The following is a 20,188-nucleotide window of genomic DNA, read 5'->3' on the forward strand; positions in this document are numbered from 1 at the left end:
AACTATTTAAACCGTACATAATAATGACGAATATAGATAAATAAATAAGTAATAATAATAATAATAATAACAACAACAACAACCACAATTATAATTATTAATCGCATCTACAATAATAATAATAAATATTGTAATAATAATCATAACAACAACAACAATAATAATACAGTTTTTATCAAGGAATATAATTTATATATATATATAGAGTCAAAAGGTATAAATCTAAATAATATATATGATATACTTATACATATATATATATATAAAAGTTAAAAGAGTTATAATATCTCCGAGGAATGAGTGTTCACAAACTAGATCGTTGTTCTAAAATAAGCTATAGCTATCGCGGCATGATAATAATTATTTAAATTTTAGGAAGGAATGAAAAATGTACACATATATGTATAAATATACATATATGCATAAAATGTCTATCTAGGTATATATGTATGTATATATGAATACATAAAATGATAGTATCTATTCAATATTCTATGTAAAACTGTACGCAGACGTTGCAATTCCACTGGTACTATAATTACACATATGACTGTATAAGTTTGATCCGTCGAGTTGATGAAAAATTACTTACACGAGAAGCAAAAAATCGGTTTATTTTAAATTGAATCTATGACGTCTGAAAAGTCAAAAAAGTACGTTCGCTTTGTGAAATAAAGCTAAGAACCGGTGGTACAATGTTGGCCGATTCAAAATATCGTCGAAATTTGTATTTTCGTTTCTCTTTTGACATTTACTTTTCTGACTCACGTGACAAAGCGATTCGTCACTTGGCGTGAAATTTCCAAAGATAGGTAAACGCATTTCACGAATTGTCATTGTTGAAAGATGGAGAAGAAAAAAAAAAAAAAAAACAAAATGAAAAAGAAGAAAAAAGAAAAAACTAAATGAAAAATAACTGTAAAACGTCACACAAACAATCATTGCACCGTTCAATTTTTCTCGAATTTTTCACACTTCCTCCGCACGGTAATCTTTATTGTTACTCTATAAATCCTAAAGTCTAAAAGTGTTTTGCTCATTGTTATAATCCTACTTATTATACGACCAATTGCAGGGTCTAGAATATAACAGCATTTCGTACCGTTTATTCACGATAAGATATTTCATTAAACTCGTTTGCGGAAACGATACGAATATAGTATTTATACGTCTTAAACCTGGATTTCATTTCCTTTTCTGATATGTTGATCCATTAAATATCGAGTCTGCAGACTTGTGAAAGTATCGAGCGACCGCTTGCAATGTTTGCGACTCAATTTTAATGCACGTAAGAATCGTTTGTAATTACCACTCGGTTTACAAAAAAATCAACTCGCCAACTATCCGAACGCCGATCGATTCTTGCACCGTTCCCTCTAGGTTTTCACGACATTTTTACCAATGACAATCATCAGTTTGCTTTCGCGCTTATATCAGCAATCGTATTTTAGATTCGAATCTTTCCCAATTCGTATAATATTTTCTCAACGTTTTTTCCATCGCCAATCATATTTGCAATCAATAGTGTTACATCTGTTGTATTAAATGTTACAATCGCCATCAGCTGATTAGAAACTGCTTCTTGCATTTAGATTATTCTATTTCACTCTTGGAATCCTCGCGATTCTTTTTAATATCTAATAGCTAATATTGTCCGGGTCCGAACTATTTTCATCAATTATTGGTAAAAGTGAGAATTTTCACACGTTCTTAACTCTACTTCATACACACATACTTTATGTATACTAAAATTCTACAGCCGTTGTAGCTTCTCCGTAATTCTATTAGCCCGCCGAAATGCTCATTCCCTCATTCATTAATTCACACATGCAATTATTATACAGATAAATTAATATATTATTAATATTACATGTACACACAGACGCATACACACACATATATATATATATATATTACATGTATTATATATTAAAAAAAAAATAGATATTATTTCACTTTTGTATGAAGGATTTTTCCATTATTATTATTACATTATAATTATAATAAAAACTAATAATATTAGGTTTAAAGGTTGAGTGCCTTCTGTAATCTAAAATACTGTATACTTTGTACTATATTTCGTGTTCGTTATAAATTCAGATGTAAATACAATTTTAAACATGTATAATGACACGTATTTTTCTCTCATTTCGTAGCTACACCAGATTTATTCATACCGCTCAAAGAAACCTTCTTATATTCCAAGGGATGGATCAAAGGCTCTCATTCAACGTATAAAGGTAATTACGTTTATCTTATGTATACCAGCATTACGTGTAACTTTATTGAAAATTCAAATGGAAAATCAGGGTGCATTTAAAATTACATTGTATTATTTGTAATTTATTCGTCTTTTTCCTATATTTAAATCGTCATTTTCTGAAAATCAGTTACAGCGTTTAAATTTCCGCAGAATTTATTGATCCGTACTGAAATTACCACTCCTAAATTTCCACCCCTGGGAAGAAGAATAATTATTGTCAGCCAGTGAGGAAACGAGAGAAGATAGGAAAGAAAAATCGATGTTATGCGTTTGAGCAAGTAAATAATTTTCGAAGAGACGACTTCACGCACGTTTGTTATTGAGCGAGCGATTCCGCTGCGGGAACTCGAACGTGGTAAATTACATTGTGCGGTAGAGGCTGAAAATTGCACAGCTTGTTCCACCAATATTCCTTCCATCACAAAGGGAGTCAAATTGACTGTCGTATATAATGTTAGGGTGAGGTAAACCGCCCTGCAAATTCTACGCCGTCTTTCGTCCTCGGAATACTTTGGCAAGTTGCAGAGCAGATGAGAGGTATATATATGTATAGATATATTAGAATGTTTGAGAAAAAAATAACTTGCGATTTTCCACCATTGCACCCCCTAAAAAGTTTGTTTAAGTTACAAAAAACATTAGCGTTCCACGTTACGTGGAAGATCACGCTCACTTGATTTTTCACTTTTATACATTTTTTTTATATTTATGACTAATTGTGAATAAAAATTTTTTTATTGCTTAACATCAAGTCTCCGGTTAATGTTTGAAAAGTATATCTAAAGATCTTTTCGTTATTAATTCAATCTCATAAAATAGTTGAAATTTATTGCGAACCTTGGATTCCCGGATGATATATCGTTGTATTATGGATCATGATCTTTAGGTGAAATATAAATGTCAGGAGAGATGTAATAATTGAAATGCCGCAACGTGTTTCTTCACTAATACAAAAAAATGTGAAAAAAGTGAAAAATCAAATGAGCGTGATCTTTTTGCAGAATCTTTCTTTAGACTTAAACAAACTCTTTTGGGGGTGTCACGATGGAATATCGCAAATTGTTTTTTTTTTTTTTAAACATCCTTAACAATGTATATATTATAATAACGACAGCGCATAAAACTCCAATTACGCCAAAGCTAGGCGTATTCGCACGATTTCTTGTTTAATATCAAATACCAAATCAGAGTTGTTTCGGGAGCCTTTGCATTCAAACTCACTCACGAGCCGGCACATTGATAGCCGTGTGTACTTTCGGATTTCCACTCGCCGACACAATTTGGCACAAGTCAAATCTCGGCCGCATAGAAGGCGACAGAGAAACTCGACGGCAGCGAGGAGTTTGCCTGTGTCAATTTGACTCGGTATATGGAAAGCAAACCGGAGTCGAGTCCTTCCAACGAAGTTTGAATTAGGTTCTTGGATATTCATGTGCGGGAAATACCGGACGAAATTCCAACGCCCCAATCTCGGAATGAGAAATCTGGGTTAATCTGAGAAGTAGGTGTATATAATACGATACGGACAGGCGTCACGTCGGATTACATTGATCCGCAAAACCTTCCTAAGGATTCCGTCCTACGACGCATTTGCATTACACATTCAGCCTGTCACTCAATTACCTACAACCAATGCTGGAAATTATCCGCGACTTGGGATTCCTGCCATTGCTAATTCATTGTCGGACATGGTCCCTTGTCATGTAAATGCCCAATCAGACCGATGTTCGTTGGATATTTAACGAGGACTGCAAAGCTGTAAACAACGGTACCTTCAATACGGTTTAACCCGCAGCCCGTATCAGTGAGAATTAATTAAAGTCAGCAGTTTATCCCCATTTCGTAAGCATTAGTTAACCACGCCTGGCTGAAATGAGAATTTAAATGTCAGCCGGTATCCTGCTGGTAATTTATAGATCTATAAAATTGCCGGACGTTGGTGGCGGACAACTCCGGAAGGAGACAGGTTACGATTGAATAACCTTCCGGTTTGAAAAAGCGAATTTTTCTCGACTTAGGTAACAGTTATTTAAAGACAGTGAGGCTATAATGGATGACTGTAAGTGAGTGAAGTAACCTGCCTTCGTAATCGGTGGTCACGTAAGGGAGAATGATTTTCATAATGGACCCTCTTACATATTCACAACAGTCAAGCAACTGGAATCGGGGCGTTTTACCAGATATCTGACCGCGGCATAGAATTTAAATGGACAAATTAGTGTTCGCGGAGCTAAATTTTCGCAGCAAACCGCTTTACGGAACGTCGAAATTCTTACCATGTAAGTTAAGTAAATCTTATTTATTCAAAGTTCCTTCTTCGATTGGAAATCGATGAGAGCCGAGAATATCGTAGGTGCCTACTGCATAATAGTATTTAAACACGAGGTTGAAGTGAGTAACGTTATCGTAGCGAAACGTTGAGAAAAAAATCACTATTTTCTCATTTTTACAACGATTTTGACGGCACTAGGATTGCAAAATATGAATATATTTCGTTTCATTACGGTTTACCGAATTTCAAACAGTTCCAAAATTGCGAAATAACGTCCAGAATGGTTTTAACAACGGAAACATTCGTTCGTAGTCGACGGTGTGTGCAGTGAATGCATAAATAAAACGGTGAAATTAAATAGCGCAGCAGAAATGTCAAATATTTGATTTAGAGCGCATTACCATACAGTGTTTGAGTTGGAAATGGTCGCAGTGAAAATCCGGATTGGAGCTGGTTAAACGCAAAACGAAAGAAATGAGAAAAAAAGATAACCGTATCACATAATAAACATCATGAGATTTTTTTTTGGTTTAAAACGTCAGTCAGGGTGTCTACTTTTTTCGGGGTCCAGGAAATCATAGCTTTTAAGGTTTTTTTAGAAACAAAATAAGGATTTCTTCATTACCTTATTGACGATCCACAGCTATGCGTTACAAACCTTATCAATACGCGCAATAAGTATAAAAATATGTTCCATGCATAGAAAGAGAAGGAATGACATTTTCTTTTGATCGATCTGTCAATACAAGAGACTCGAAATTAAAAAAAAAAAAATATAAACGAGTATCAATATTCCGTATATTGCTGGAATCTGAGTTAGTAATTAACCAAAGAGTAAAATTTTCAGTTTCATTAGTAAAATTTCGTGACATGTAAGAATTTTCAAGTTTTTTTCAGGTCTTAGACACCCTGTCAGTGGAAATTTTGTCGCGCGAGCTGATTCCATCAGAATAAGAACAACTGTGGGCTACTTTATTCAAAAGCCGAAAAGAGAAAAAAACGAGGAGGTGCAGATGCACAAACGAGCGGTAATTGCGGGCTTCGATAATCGTTACATGATAACCAAGAGCGAAGAAGCGTCGAGCGTTGCCTAGGTCCGGTCGAAAGTTGGGGGAGGAATTTTCCGAGCCAACGGTAGCTGGCCATTGGCCGGTGATTGGCGGAGGGTAAAATAGCGTGGGCAAAGCGGCGAACATTCGGAGCGGGAGAAAGCCGGCGAGGCGGCATTCGAGGGTCGAGTTATGCCGGGTGAGGATTGAGGAGAAGCTCTAGAAGTGTCGCGAGTATCATCGACAGCAGTCGCTTCTACGGGGCGATTTGTCCGTCGAGTGTGCGGTTAATCAATACGGGAACGGTCCGTAAAAATTCCGCTTTCCAGCCGTTTTCCAGTCGCGACCTCTGATCTGGATAAAACGCGAGAGAAATGGCCGACTATGTGTTCGACGCCACCCGGGACGACGTCCCCGAAGATGGACTGACCGCCGACCAACTCTTCGCCGCCGGTGACGGCCTCACCTACAACGACTTTATCATCCTCCCCGGGTACATCGACTTCACAGCGGACCAGGTCGACCTCTCTTCCCCGCTGACCAGGAGGATCACCCTTAAGGCTCCGTTGGTATCAACGCCCATGGACACGGTGACGGAGTCGGACATGGCCATAGCCATGGCGCTATCGGGCGGCATCGGGATCATACACCACAACTGTTCGCCCGAGTACCAAGCGACCGAGGTGCAGAAGGTGAAGAAGTACAAGCACGGCTTCATATGGGATCCGGTAGTGTTGTCGCCCGATCACACGATGGCCGACGTGCTGAGGGTCAAAGCGATGCACGGGTTTTCCGGGGTGCCGATTACGGAGAGTGGTAAGCTCGGGAGCCGGCTGGTCGGCATCGTCACCTCTAAGGATATCGACTTTATCGAGAACGTTGCGACCCAGCAGGGCGAGAGACTGGAGGGCGTGATGACCAGGCTGAAGGACCTGATCACCGCGCCCGCCGGAGTCGCTCTTCAGGAGGCCAATTCCATCCTGGAGATGTCGAAGAAGGGGAAACTCCCGATAGTAAACGAGAGCGGCGAGCTCGTGTCCCTGATGGCACGGACTGACCTCAAAAAGAACAGGAGTCACCCGAACGCCAGTAAGGACGAGAACAAGCAGCTGCTTGTCGGCGCCGCGATCGGATCGAGAGACGAAGACAAAGAGAGACTCAAGTGCCTCGCCTCGGCAGGGGTGGACGTTATCGTCCTTGACTCTTCCCAGGGGAACTCGAAATTCCAAATCGAAATGCTGAGGTACGTAAAGTCCGCGTATCCCGAGCTCGAGGTCATCGCTGGGAACGTCGTCACCTGCGCCCAGGCGAAGAACCTGATCGAGGCTGGAGCCGACGGACTGAGAGTAGGGATGGGCTCGGGTTCGATCTGCATCACCCAGGAGGTGATGGCCGTCGGCAGGCCGCAGGCGACCGCCGTTTACAAGGTTTCGGAGTACGCGAAGAGGTTCGGGGTCCCGGTTATCGCCGACGGAGGGATCCAGTCCATCGGGCACATCATCAAGGGCCTTTGTCTCGGCGCGAGCACAGTGATGATGGGATCCCTGCTTGCCGGAACCTCCGAGGCACCTGGGGAATACTTCTTCAGCGATGGAGTCAGGCTGAAGAAGTACCGCGGAATGGGCTCGCTGGAAGCCATGGAACGCCGGGACACCAAGGGTTCTGCGATGGACAGGTACTACCACAACGAGATGGACAAGCTGAAGGTCGCGCAGGGTGTCAGTGGGTCCATCGTCGACAAGGGTTCTATCCTTAAGTTTTTGCCCTACCTGCAATGCGGAATCAAACACGGCTGCCAGGATATTGGTGCTAGGTCCGTTTCCGCTTTGAGATCGATGGTGTACAACGGGGAGATCAGGTTCGAAAGGAGAACCCAGTCGGCACAGCTTGAGGGAAATGTTCACGGTCTCTTCTCGCACGAGAAGAGAATCTTCTAGACCTTTTCATCATTGCCAAAAATCAAACTCATGCGGGAAATTTTGTCACGAACGCAGGAACACGCACGTACGAGTGATCGATTCTGCGTATCGGTTGCAATCTCTACTCAAGTTGTGGAAAACATTATCAGTCGATGTATTTCGTATTTTAGTCGAGTACTAACGGCGGTACAAAAAACAACATGGCCGCCGTTTACACACTTGCGATTTTATTCCGAGTGTACGATCGATTTCAGCAGTCAACGGTAACGGAGAAATATTCAAGGCGAAAGAAAATGACGGCAAAGATAGTTTAGTTGTAATTTTAACTTTAAGGATAGCCTAACAATTGAGATTTCAACTCGTGAAATTTACTCATACGTGCGTGGTCACATGTTGCCTACAATTTGTCCTTAATAAATGCTAGTTTTTTTCTAGTCGTATCTTGAATATTTTTATCTCAAATTGAACTTCATGTAATTCGTGCAAGAGAAAAAATGCCGACTTGTTTTGTACTGAAATTTTTTTATTCACAATTCGTTTTCCATCGTTATTAACCTTATTGTAATACTGTCCGGTTATCACCTATGACATTTATTGCTAGAATTGCAATTCTATCAAACCGTGCAGAGAGTGTAACCGTTTTTAATGACATGATAATGTGTAATTATGTTAAAGCCTAAATCTGAAATGTATGTACCTGCATTAGTATTAAACAGATATCGCGTCGAAACATAGCATCGGTGCCGACACTGAGTACACCGTATATTTTACACAACTAAAATCAAACGCGTACGCGGAATTCTCCAATTCTATAGGTATGCATACGTGTGAACTGTAAGTACCAACAATAAAAAAATTATACGATTATATTTGCAACTTTCACGTACCAGCTTGATTCACCAGTAAACGATAAACGAATGCATAAATGCACACAGTTCAGAATGAACCAGATGAATCGTTACACTGGTACGTGAAGAAAAGTATAATAAAACGATCAAGTTACTCTTTTATTACTTTTTCGTTGGGATACTCGTTTCGTTCTTCAACAGGATGAACATTTTTCAATGCACCATAACAGGATTGTCTGCACGTTGGATCAAACTGTCATCATACGTAAATGCCATACCATTTGTTAAAACTGAAGTTGAGAGCTGCTTGTAGGAGGGGGCAATAATGATTCAAGAGTTAAACTATTTGTACAAATGAAGGTATGTTAGCAACGATAACTAAATAGTGTTTAGAAAATGATGACTTGTCGCAGATGGATGACGCGACCAACTCTATGAATATGAATGAATTCTTAGAAGACCCAAACAACCAACAATTAATTATTGAGTGTTTAAATTACAATTGAAAAACAAATGACTAGTAACCACCAATGCAATAAACAGAAGATTAAAATTCTGTGGTAAAAGCAGAGTAAATTATAACTTGATAAATATTGACAATAATAAAGAAACATTGCTTGGTTGGATTCAAAGTTTATTACAAAATTAATGACGTTTTAAATCTCGTAAGATGATTACAAAACATTAAATGTTATTCGATTTACGAGGGGTAGGATCTTTCCTCGCAGCTGATTCGCGGATTAAATAATAATAATAAAGATTCGTAGCAAATCTAAATGAATTTTCACTTCAGTCGTCAGTGTAAAAGTCTGCTTTCCTTTTTTTTCTCTCTTTCTTTAGCGCGCTGGGGAAAAAATTTGTTGAACGTTTGTCTTTAAATGTATTGATGATTCACTTGAAAGTTATTGTTTGCATAGATAACAAAGTTGAATGCTTAGCATTACAATTGAAAGCAACTTTATTAATCACCAGGTTTTCGTAGTCGGTAGAGTACCAGACAGTGTTGAAGTTCTCACATTCATCACATTGTTACGCAATGATTAACATTGTCAATTAACAGATCCCTAATCTAAGCTTCACTGTCCGTAAATTTTCAGAATAAACTGTATCCAGCATGTTGAGGTGATTGAGAATATCTTGCCACGTAATACGTTTACCCAGTCTCCATTACAGTAAAAGTTTGTGGATAAAAACACGCGGAAACAATTCATCCTTCATTTATTCACCTTAGTATCGCAGATTCGGGAGTTTTTTCAGTTCACAGCAGTTCCTCAAAATAGATACTTTAGTTATAAAAGTTTAGATTTAAGTATTTCGTATACCATTTTGTTGCGGAAATACGGCATATCCTCCTGACTGAAAGTCAGTCTCTTGTTGGCACACAAGTACTCGGCAAACATGCATGAAAATACTCCACAATCGCTACCGTTCATCTGCTGGGGTATATCTTTGACATTTTCTAATTTCCAGCCCGTCATGTCGTAAGGCTGCTTCTTTTTGTCCAAACTCTCGTCTTGGAGATACTGTTTCAAAGCATTGAGGCACTTAGGATTACTTCCGCCCATACTGTCAAAGTAACGAATAGTTTTGTCCCTAAAATCGACGATTGACATGCACCAATGCATTCCGAGATGTATGGGGACGACGAGCATTTCTTTTGAAAATATGTCGACCTTCCTCGTCCAACGTTTCAGCGACGAGTGACCGCCGGAAAGTAGTTTTGGGTAGAAAAATGTATTCAACGCGTGAACTTTTGGAAAATTCCCGCCACTGTTTCCCCGAACGATCAATAAATTCATGTAAAAGTTAATTACTTCGTCGTTCAGCCAGTTCAAGCCAGATAAAGTGTGAATGTCTTTCCTCGTAATCTGAAGTCCAAAGCCTTCGACCAGAACCTGATTTGGCGGGTGAGGAATGAGAGCATGCTTGATTTCTTGGAGCATTTCATTCGTAAGACTTGGAAGTGGTTCATCCTCCGGTTCTTCTGTATCGTCTAGAACTGGTTCGCATAGCCTCAATGAACGGTGAAACTGTTCTTCAAGTACGGCTTCTCTGGTCAGTCGGTTATGTTTGGCAAGAAGGTCTTTCTCTCTCTTCAGCTCTTCGGCCTGCTTCTGACATTCTTCAATGCGTGCATCATAGCGTTTAGAAACTTCTGAGATATAATCGTTTTTAAGAACTGCTTTCGACGCAAGTAGGTCTCGCAGCGAGTTCGCAGTGGTGTTTTTATGACCAAAGGACTGTCGCGCAACATTTGAATTACGAAGAGGAAGAGAAGTTTCATGTCTGGTGACATCACCCACTGGTGTGGATTTTCTACGATTTGGATCATGTTCGCCAATCTTTATCTCTGGGACGGTATTTCTATCCGTGAAATCATTGTGCCGATACCACGAAGAACTTGAGGTAGGAAAAAGAATATTGGTTGATTTGCCTAAAGGCTGCCTTTGGCAAGGCTTGTATTTCTCTGAATGGATTAATTCTGTAGGACCTTTTGCACATCCTTTTGCCTTGGTAAATTTAATTGCATTGATTTCCTGTATCCTAGCTGGAATATAATTCTGCAGTATTTCCCCATACTGCATTTTCTCTCGTAACAAAGATGTCTTTGCCAAAGTAGACATCCCACTGTCTGTAGATTTGTTAGCATTTAGATTGCTATTCTTTGCAGGCCAGTCAAACCCAGAACCATCACATTTTGAGGAACGGGGAGTGTGAGTACCTTTCTTGGATGGCTTCATGGTGCTCCCCAATTTTGCAGAACTGAAGCCTTCGCAATTTTCGCTGTTGATTCCGTTTGATAAGTTTTTGGTATATTTTGCTTGATAAAGTGATTTTGTTGATATTTTTATACTGTCGTCATCCTCGATACTATATCGATAGTCTCTGAGTTTAGTTTTAAGATTACCCATTTCGAGATCACGACACTGCTTTTTAACTGGAATAAATATTTCGCTCGAACTTGGCGAATCGGGTATCTTTCTTTTCCGGCTAATTTCATCAGCATAACCGAAGAGCTTCTTGAAGTAGTCGAACAGAAACATAATGGCTGGTGATTTCAGCAGGTGATAAATTCAAAAGCAAACTCTGTCTCTGTAGTATCAAGATCATTCGGTATAAGTTCACTCACAGTACCATGTCATGGGGAGATAGTCGTAAATCTGCAAATAATAATACGGTGATTTAATGACCAGCAGCATATAATTGCAGAAAAGTTATCCGCACATCATTTTAATATATTCCAAAGCAATTGAATTCTTCAGATTGCATCAAACGCTGATTCTCACCTTTTTGATTCCAGCAATGCTACTCTTGGGTGGCTCCGCAAAAGTTTTTATTTAAGGAGCGCGAAGCACAGACGAGTTTACCGCATCTTATTAGCCATTGGAAGGAATATTTCACATGCTGAAAAACGAGTATATTATTCCTGAGTTTTTTCGAGGATAAAAGAATCGCATCTTCTTACAATCGAATTATAAATGTTTGAGGACTTGTATAGCGTATAGAAATAAAAAGGTAGGGGAAATATTTATACCCCGACCCTGAATTTTTTTTATATCGCGTTACACCACAAACCTGTAAGAAATGTTACAAGCAGCCTAACCTAACCTAACCTAACCTAACTTTTTGAAGTGCCGTCAATCGACCGAAGAATCGTTCAATTCCAGCATCTTTTCAGGTGAAGATCACAGCTGAAATTGCTGGGAGTAATATTGGGAGAGGAGTAGACGAGAAGAGCAACTTACACAACAGCGATAATTGCAGCTGGCATCCTCAGTTCAATCATGATAACCGCGACGACTAAGAGCCGCGTAGTTTTTTCCCAGAAATACGGCGTATCGCGACACGCCTGTGAAAGACACAACTGCGGATTTAAATAGAAATTATGCACTTAGCCAAAAAAGCATGTATATAGGAAAATAGTATTCTAATGCACCCTGCGTCAAGTGCAGGCTGTTAAAAATGCTGGAAACCCAATTACTACAAGATAAACACATATAAGCGGGGCGTATGCACTGGCGCCGAATAAACTATGACTACACGGACCGCAAAACGGTTTTGCTAATTTCGTGTACTGCGGCACGCACAATTTTTAAATACCGAAACTTTACGTGATTGTAACGGTCATCCAACGCGTTATTGACTGGATCTCGGACACCTTTGCGTTCTCTGTACTTAATATCTAATCTGTTGTGTTGGTATCTCCTATTTTCTCCTCCGGACATTTCATCGTTTCGATTCCGGTGTTCTCAAATCTACTGAGTTCATAATGACTAGTTACCAGCTTCTTTTTATTTACTTTTTCCACGTCGAGGGGCGGTGCCAGTGATTTGAAGTTCATTGTTCGACATTGTTGGTCGAACCTGCGCGAAATTCAAATACCAATTTTTGCCCTATAATCAGGTGAAGGCGTTCACTGTTAAGATGGGTATCTGACGTTACTTAAATAATTCTCACATAAAACAAGAAAAAGATAAACGATGTAGTATTGTTATTTGTATGAAAACAATTTTCGAGTAAATATCAGATTTCATGAAAGTTAAAATTTAACAGTCCACATCGATTGCTTTGGCATTTTGAGTAGTGTAATCATACTTTCAGCTTGTACACGCTCATTCGTGGCAAAAATCGATTCTTCATTTCTATGGATAAAATATCCGTACGATGTATAAAAATTTGCAATTTGCAAATATTGCAGTAGTTCGGGCAAGCAGCGTGCAACACTTACGGATTGTAAAAAAAATTATAACAATAGAACGCACAAAATGTGAAGTGCAAAGCGAAGCGTTAAAAAGCTTTTCAACTAACGATGAGATGAATTACCCAATAAAGTCTTCCAATTCCAAACCTGATGAAATAAACGAGATGCACCTTACTGGCATTAGAGCTGCAACGTGTTAAATCTTGTTGAATTCTTCCGAATTTTCATCCACAACGATGAAATCCAAGAAATCACAATTAACTCTTATCAGAAATCCTCATGATGAACAAGAGCTGTGGTGATAAGATTCTGTTGATAGATGCTTCGTCTTCTCTCGCGATGAGCGATTCTAAACAGGTAGCCACTCGTGTTTAATTTAATGCCACCAGCCACTGAATAATACGACCTATATTTGAAACTGTTGTAATTTATTCTTGGAAGGCACAGGAAATCAATAGGTGCCCTAATACAAGCGATGCAGCACGCATCCGAATGCGATCATTAACCCACTTTGCCTATCCGATAAAATTTTTATTCCACATTGCCTTTGTAATTTCTTATTTGAATTCGACTGAAAAGGAAACGAACGTCCTCCAGGTTCGTGAATCACTTCACAAAATTGCATCATAACCCAATCCTGCGCATGATGTAATCCAGTCAACGACACATCCAAATGCTATTTGCAACTTACCACTCCAAATCGTATTCACGTATACTTTAGAAAGATTAGCCTGCCTGCCAACCTTAGTCCAAGTGCGATGATATTGTGCAAGAATTTTTTATGCACGTTGCACCTGCAGCCCACCAATTGATGAAAATCCCGTTAACTGACAACAGTCGGAATACTAAAGATTTACCCTCCAAGAAAATGAGCAATTGTCGATCAATCATCCAATCATATACCTTTGAGAAACAGCATTACTTTAAACGTGATCGTTTTATTTGTATTTGGCTGCAGCCTGTGCGGATTTACGTTACATGCGGAAGATGCTTTTGAAGAGGGTGTTTTTTTTTTTTTTTTGGTGTAAAACGGAATGACTCCAACTTGATATGACAAATTACATGGTATGAACTTAGCTTTCACGAAGCAAAGAGTATAATGTGCCATCCAGCTCTGCATGTTATGTTTATCACGCCATCTCCAGCCCCGAAATTATTTTTAGCAGTGGTATCTGAAAGTACGCGGTATACCTGCAGATGTATATCCGCTTATTGAACTATTCCGTTGTCAAGCAAGTAAACATTCCGTAACTCGGCGTTCCTCGACAGACTCGCTGGAAAGACCTTGTCCAACACGCTTCAGTGTACGTAACTCGATTCTCGAGGTATAACATTCAACCGGACGGTTTCTCTTTGCGTTGAACCGATACCGCAGTACCACAAAACCGTCCGAAAGATGATGATACAATTTAGTCACGCTTATAAAGCCACCTTACATCTGGTCGGAACGAAGTCCAAGTGTTTATGTGAATCTATGAATTCACAGAAATATATGATAATCAATTTTGATGGGGATTTCGCCTAACTATTCGTAATCTGGAAATGAGTGGATTTATAAAATAAATTTATTCCAATGATCGTGGTGAGTAAATCGTGTATTGTAGATTGTTCGATTATTAATTACTTTAATTGATTATTCAATCTAGTAACGCTGTAATAAAAGCTTAATTAATGACTCAGCTGTTTGGTATAGAATGTTTTTTACAATCCTTCTCAATGCACGATGACAAGAAAATCGCGCAAATGGATGAGGGAATAAAAATTCATTGGCATTACGCTTTCTCATTATCGATAAAGACCATGAATAATGATTATAACGTCTAAAAATTGTCAATTATTATAATTTCAGAACAAGATGAATTGTGCCAAGAGGCATAGTGGCAATGAAAAAAATTAAAACGATACCAGATTAGAAATGATTGAGGAGGACCGAAGGGAGTGCGGCTTGTACTGTCCGGGAAGTTACACAAAGCCGGAATTTCGTCCTCCGGAAGGTTTTAACATCCCCAAGTACGTGGCGGGTAATTTAAAGGTGCGCTCGTCGCTGCAGAGAAGCACGTCAGGACCTCGAGTCTTGCGTCCACCAAAAATTCAGCACACTCATCGTCCAATGGAAATGCCAACGTGCCGGGACAACTTCGCGATAGCGAAAAAATTCCACACCGAAAATTTGGAGCACCAACCGCTCCCGGATCGGGTCGACGACCGAGTCTTTGCCAACATGAATTTCGGCCGAGCGAGATCCTGCGGCTCGTTGAACTCCTACAAGGCTCACAAAAAGTACCAGGAAGTGACCCCCAAGGTGTTCCAACGGCGACCGCGAAACCAGGGTCTCAACCAGTTGCCCGGTCCTCTCCTCGGCTGCAAGGTACCCGAAACTAGAATGGACCTTGCGATTTGCTGGGACGCGCCGATCGATCCGATCTACGAGCCTAGAAGGCCGGTTCACATCGACGGATCCGACGGCGGTCCGGCTCCTGGGATCTTCACGCTGGTCCAGCACCCGGCCGAAAATTTTAACCCGGAAATCTACTCCCCAGATTTCTCGCGGCCCAGGGCGGCGTCCGCTGATCCTGGGAAATTTGAACGCCTCGTCAAAGCGCCGCCTCATCATCCGGAAAAACGGTGCAGAACCGCGATCTCCAAGGATCAAGGATCGCGATGTGGCTCTCCACGACACTCGCCGTGCGTCGACGACGACTCCGTCGCCAGGAGCAGGATCAGCGTCCTCACGAGATACAAAACGGAAGCCGAAGAAGAGGACGACGAGGGACGTGCCAGGAAACTTCTGGAGGGATCGAGCAAGTGCCACCTCTGCAAGGGGTTCGGTGACATCCGACTGTCCGAGGCCGAACTTGACCTCGCGAAACGCTACACCAGCTCGCCTCAAGCTCCGAGACGTGACAAACGGAAGCACGCCGGTTACCTCCGGAACTGCTCCGCTTGCGAACAAAGGACCAAAGACGAAGAGAAGGAGCTGCACAGGCGACAACAGCGACTACAGGCTCTGCAGCTTGCTGGACCCAGGATGGGGCCCGGTGATGATCCCCAGAGGAACGGCCTTCCTACGAGCCTCAACGTGCCTAGACCTAGAACCCCCTTCGCCAGGAGGTCCTTTTGCATTGACACTCTCACTCCACCCTTCAGCGTCGTCAAGGGATGTCGAGACACCGATTATCCCGAACATTGGCGCCTCACCACCGTCTATCAGCAATCTTACAGGCTACCTCGAAATCACAAAACCACCCTTCCATGTCGGATGAAAAGATAATGCGGCATCGTTGCTCGTATCAGGTTTCTGTTTTTTCGTACTCGTCATAGTCGATGACGATTCGTTATAATACTGGCAGAATAGGGTATAGTAAATCAGAATCTCGGTTTGTAACGTACCAAGAAATATCGTAAGTATATATTCCATATGTAATCGAGGAAAGCGATGGGATGCAGAGGTAATTAAAATAATTCACCTTTTTCAACAGACAACGATGCCAAGAAACGAATATCATGATATCGTAAAAATCAGTGCTTTTAAAACTTACCGCTTAACGCCAGACAATAGGCAACTAAAGCTACATTTTTAACATGTAGGGATACAAAAAGTACCCTTAGTTGCCTATCTGCTGGCGTTTGTGTTACTGCATCTTCAAAATATAGCGTCCTTCGGTTGCCTATCTGCTGGCGTTGATCAGCGAATTTCACTGAAAACTCCAGGTATGCTGCTCCTAAATCTTGGCACTACGAAAAGGCGTACCAATTTGAATAAATGTGATAGGACGGTAAAAAATTTTGACAGATCGGAAAAAGGAGAGGAAGAATGCACTCGAGAGGAGAGGTAGTATCATGTTTTATCATTCTCTATCCGCACAGAGTTAGAACGCTGATTATCGTTATTAAAAACATCCGCGGGTATGTTTCCCTCGAGACGATACAGGTCGCCTAAAAATACAGTCTTCTCCAATCTTTCCAGAACTAATTTCTGCAGGATATTCATAAGGTTTGGAAACGGTTCGATGACTTGCTGAAAATCTTCGCGGGATAAAACGTAAAGCTCGCATATCTCGACCGCCACAACGCTCGCCAGCCGCTGATCGTTCTCCATTATCAAGGCTATTTCACCAAAGTGCGCTCCATCCCTCAGGTGGCAGACCTAACAAGTAACAGTTGAAGTGAATTAAAAATTTTCTACAGATGTAAAAATTACTCACCTCTTTTCCTAAACTTGTGTATATGGCAACCGTTCCGGAAGCGATAAAATACATCGTGTCCCCGGTTGTCCCTGCCTTGAATATTATGTCATTTGTAAGGAAGACTTCAGTATGCAGAGACATTGCAATACGCGATACGAGGGCTTCTGGTAAGCACTTAAATAATGTTACTTTTTCAACCAACTTCCGAGAATTATGCAGCGTTAGCTCCTACAAAGATAAAATCAGCATCTTTTGAGTGATTGTCGTTTGAAACATCAATTTTGATCATTTTTTCTTCAATAAGAATGGAGAAATACGGAAGCAGCAGTCATTTAAAAAATTTGTCCTCAAAAAAAAATCTCGTATACCTCTTTTAAATGCGCTGATAATTCACTCATGATACTTTTTTCCAAATCAATAGATCTCTGTGTACAATATTCGTAGTAGGTTGTGAGACGGTATTGAATTTCAGAAGGCAGTTCCTTGTGTCTCATATATTCCTGCAATTGCGGCACAAGTCGTAAATAGTTGTTATTTGTACCTTGACAAGCGTTTGTCAGCTCAAGCCACTGCGCTGTTGAACCATATAAGGTATTGTCAGTCTGCGGTATCACCATAAATCTAAATGATCAACTTATTGGAATAAAAACTATTGAACAACAGGTAAAAACTATTAAACACCTGCCTATTAAGTAGATGTTTGCTATTCGTCCGCATATGGAGAAGATTACATCGAACGTAACATCTTCTACCGAAGACAAACTATCATATTTCAAAGCACTGACCATGGCTGCAACTGCCCTGTACAAAGCCATATTGTACTTGTACCCAGTATTGCCTTGTGCCACGTGTGGGAGAGTGGTCCAGTTACTTTGGGGAAATAAATATTCATTTCAGGCGCATCACTTTCATCGTTCTTTCAAGCCACTATTGGTAATTTAAAACTCGCACAGATATTATGTGAAGCTTGTCGATAGATTACAATTACAGCAGCACTCACTCGTGATCCACGCCAGACTCAAGATACCATTGCCGGACAGTCGCAGAAACATAATATTCGGCGCAAGCTGCCCAATGAAGAATTAATACAATCGAGATTGATATTGCTAAGGATTTGTACATCTGGAACGACACGTTATAAACCTGAAAATTGTAACAAACTTTAATATTAGAGTGAAATTCGATAACACAAAGACAAAAATTACCGCGATGAAAATGTTTTCCAAATTTTCACCGTCAAGTTTGGTGAAATTTTATTATTCATCGGTACAATTGCGTCATTATCATTGACAGCACTCACCCGACGCATGCGACGTGCGTATACTATGAGAGTTCGCAATTTCAAAAGCTTGAGCATTTGAAAGTGGAAGTACACTTGGTGGGAATGTAGATCCATTCCCGACAAGATAAAATACAGTTCGATTGGTAAGGCTGGCAATGCGTCGATCCAGAACCAGCCCATGATATATTTACTGGAAGCATATGATCATGATGTAATCAACTTATTGTGCTTCTTACCGATGAATTAATTTTTTTTAATGGCTTGTATGATAATCTTGTGATAAATTTGTAGCTCAATTTGTGGGTAAATTAGTACCGTGCAACAATTTTTGGTTCCAACACAACAACGTTTGTCTGGAAGTCGTGGTGTCCGGTCATAAACCACAGCACAATATCGATCAATAAAATACTGTTTAAGAACACCGCGATGAAGAACCATTCTCCGATTTCTGAATCACGGTGAAAAGTAACGTGGAACGGTTGGAACAGTATGGACGCGATCACCACTAAAATCATTGATGATTCCCAGAATATCCTGCGCAATAAATACGACGCTTTAAGTTCAATAAACTATTGTTTTTCGACTTATGCACGAAGAAAACGTTTATAAACTTATTAAAATTTATTCGTGTGAGATTTTGGTTCATTTTGGCGTTTAATCGCTTAAATTTGCAAAAAATTTGGATTGCAGTTTGTTTCTAGCATACATACCTGAATTCGCTGAATGGATGTATCATGTAGGCATATAAATTCAAGTGTCTAGTATGTTCGTATGAGATTGCAGCTTTACTTCGCAAGCAGAACTGCGTTTGTGGATGCTTTTGCGATACTAAACACTTACGACGAAACCATCGCCGAATTTCAGCACAAGGTCCGTTACCTACTATCACATTCCTTAGCTCGTCCCATTCAGGGGGCATTTTACATTTGTGTCTGGTAGCTGGAAATGACTGATGATCCACACGTAAATCGTTGGAATAGATATTCAAACATGCACCTCTGCGATTTGGAGCTCAAGTTATAACCAAAAATTTGTTCACCCACCTGATTTGCATCCGAGTTTAACTGCTCCTTAGATGTTGGTACGAGCAACATTAAATCCATTTTCTTTAAGGTAATTAGGGGATAACAGTTATGCTAATATTATTATGTGATTCTACTATATTCCTAGAATAATCATATATCATAATATCATATGTCATAAACACTATGTTTTAGGTGAACGATGTCTACGGTCTCGCTTACTCTCCAGCTACAATTCTTCATTTGTTCACAATCAACATCTATTAATTCAAATTTTTATAAAATCATTTGGCCCTTCATTGTAATATCAAGTAAAAGTAGATGGTTACAAATTTTCAAGATATCATCCTTTCTGCGTTAATATCTTCGATAATTATAGAAAAATTACGAAGCTTTTTTATATAAAAATCCATTTCACAGTGTACGCAATATTCCTAAAATTGAAATTAATATCATTGTTTCGTCTTTGTTCTGGTGATTTGATATAATTGAAATATTTATTTCGCATTCGTCAATTAAACTTTGCGTTCTACAAGTATGGGTTTTTTTTCTTGGAGAGCTTAATTGAAAAGACTTAGCCTCTCACCATTTGAAAAATAAGCTCTGCATTCGCGCGGTGAAAAACGTGAATTCTGGCCTGCAAA

The 20,188-nt window shown here is 40.0% G+C and overlaps 5 protein-coding genes across 14 annotated transcripts in view; 3 read left to right on the forward strand and 2 right to left on the reverse strand.

Moving 5' to 3' along the window:
* Positions 1 to 2,505, forward strand: part of LOC107224635 (nephrin) — a 75,480-nt gene extending 72,975 nt beyond the window's left edge. For all 7 annotated transcript variants that reach the window (XM_046729855.1, XM_046729870.1, XM_046729864.1 and 4 more), the window contains 2 exons: positions 2,157 to 2,240; positions 2,414 to 2,505. In XM_046729855.1, coding sequence (XP_046585811.1) covers positions 2,157 to 2,240; positions 2,414 to 2,491 — 162 coding nt within the window. In that variant the 3' untranslated portion in view covers positions 2,492 to 2,505. The remainder of the gene's footprint in view (positions 1 to 2,156; positions 2,241 to 2,413) is intronic.
* Positions 2,506 to 2,779: 274 nt separating this feature from the next.
* On the forward strand, positions 2,780 to 8,372 carry LOC107224640 (inosine-5'-monophosphate dehydrogenase). Its single transcript, XM_015664779.2, has 2 exons — positions 2,780 to 2,800; positions 5,433 to 8,372. The coding sequence occupies exon 2, from the start codon at positions 5,959 to 5,961 to the stop codon at positions 7,519 to 7,521; it is 1,563 nt and encodes a 520-aa protein (XP_015520265.1). The 5' UTR covers positions 2,780 to 2,800; positions 5,433 to 5,958; the 3' UTR covers positions 7,522 to 8,372.
* On the forward strand, positions 4,300 to 17,711 carry LOC124292629. Its single transcript, XM_046729920.1, has 2 exons — positions 4,300 to 4,542; positions 14,903 to 17,711. Exon 2 carries the CDS (start codon positions 14,969 to 14,971, stop codon positions 16,322 to 16,324), a length of 1,356 nt encoding a protein of 451 aa, XP_046585876.1. The 5' UTR covers positions 4,300 to 4,542; positions 14,903 to 14,968; the 3' UTR covers positions 16,325 to 17,711.
* LOC107224639 (sentrin-specific protease 1) lies at positions 9,286 to 12,599 on the reverse strand. Of its 4 annotated transcripts, none has more exons than XM_015664778.2 (4): positions 12,464 to 12,599; positions 12,098 to 12,201; positions 11,639 to 11,756; positions 9,286 to 11,512 (listed from the first exon to the last, which is right to left on the reverse strand). In XM_015664778.2, exon 4 carries the CDS (start codon positions 11,393 to 11,395, stop codon positions 9,641 to 9,643), a length of 1,755 nt encoding a protein of 584 aa, XP_015520264.1. In that variant the 5' UTR covers positions 11,396 to 11,512; positions 11,639 to 11,756; positions 12,098 to 12,201; positions 12,464 to 12,599; the 3' UTR covers positions 9,286 to 9,640. The 4 variants fall into 4 exon arrangements, with proteins under 4 accessions (XP_015520264.1, XP_046585859.1, XP_046585854.1 ...); XM_046729903.1 differs by having other exon boundaries at positions 12,098 to 12,216; positions 12,464 to 12,576; XM_046729898.1 differs by having other exon boundaries at positions 12,440 to 12,574.
* LOC107224634 (potassium/sodium hyperpolarization-activated cyclic nucleotide-gated channel 1-like) lies at positions 16,892 to 19,625 on the reverse strand. Its single transcript, XM_046746681.1, has 9 exons — positions 19,566 to 19,625; positions 19,233 to 19,471; positions 18,838 to 19,056; positions 18,541 to 18,712; positions 18,241 to 18,383; positions 17,922 to 18,110; positions 17,609 to 17,861; positions 17,259 to 17,468; positions 16,892 to 17,200 (listed from the first exon to the last, which is right to left on the reverse strand). The coding sequence occupies exons 1-9, from the start codon at positions 19,623 to 19,625 to the stop codon at positions 16,892 to 16,894; spliced, it is 1,794 nt and encodes a 597-aa protein (XP_046602637.1).
* Positions 19,626 to 20,188: the final 563 nt, after the last annotated feature.

Source organism: Neodiprion lecontei, chromosome 1 (genome assembly GCF_021901455.1).
Source record: "Neodiprion lecontei isolate iyNeoLeco1 chromosome 1, iyNeoLeco1.1, whole genome shotgun sequence".
NCBI classification, from domain to species: domain Eukaryota; kingdom Metazoa; phylum Arthropoda; class Insecta; order Hymenoptera; family Diprionidae; genus Neodiprion; species Neodiprion lecontei.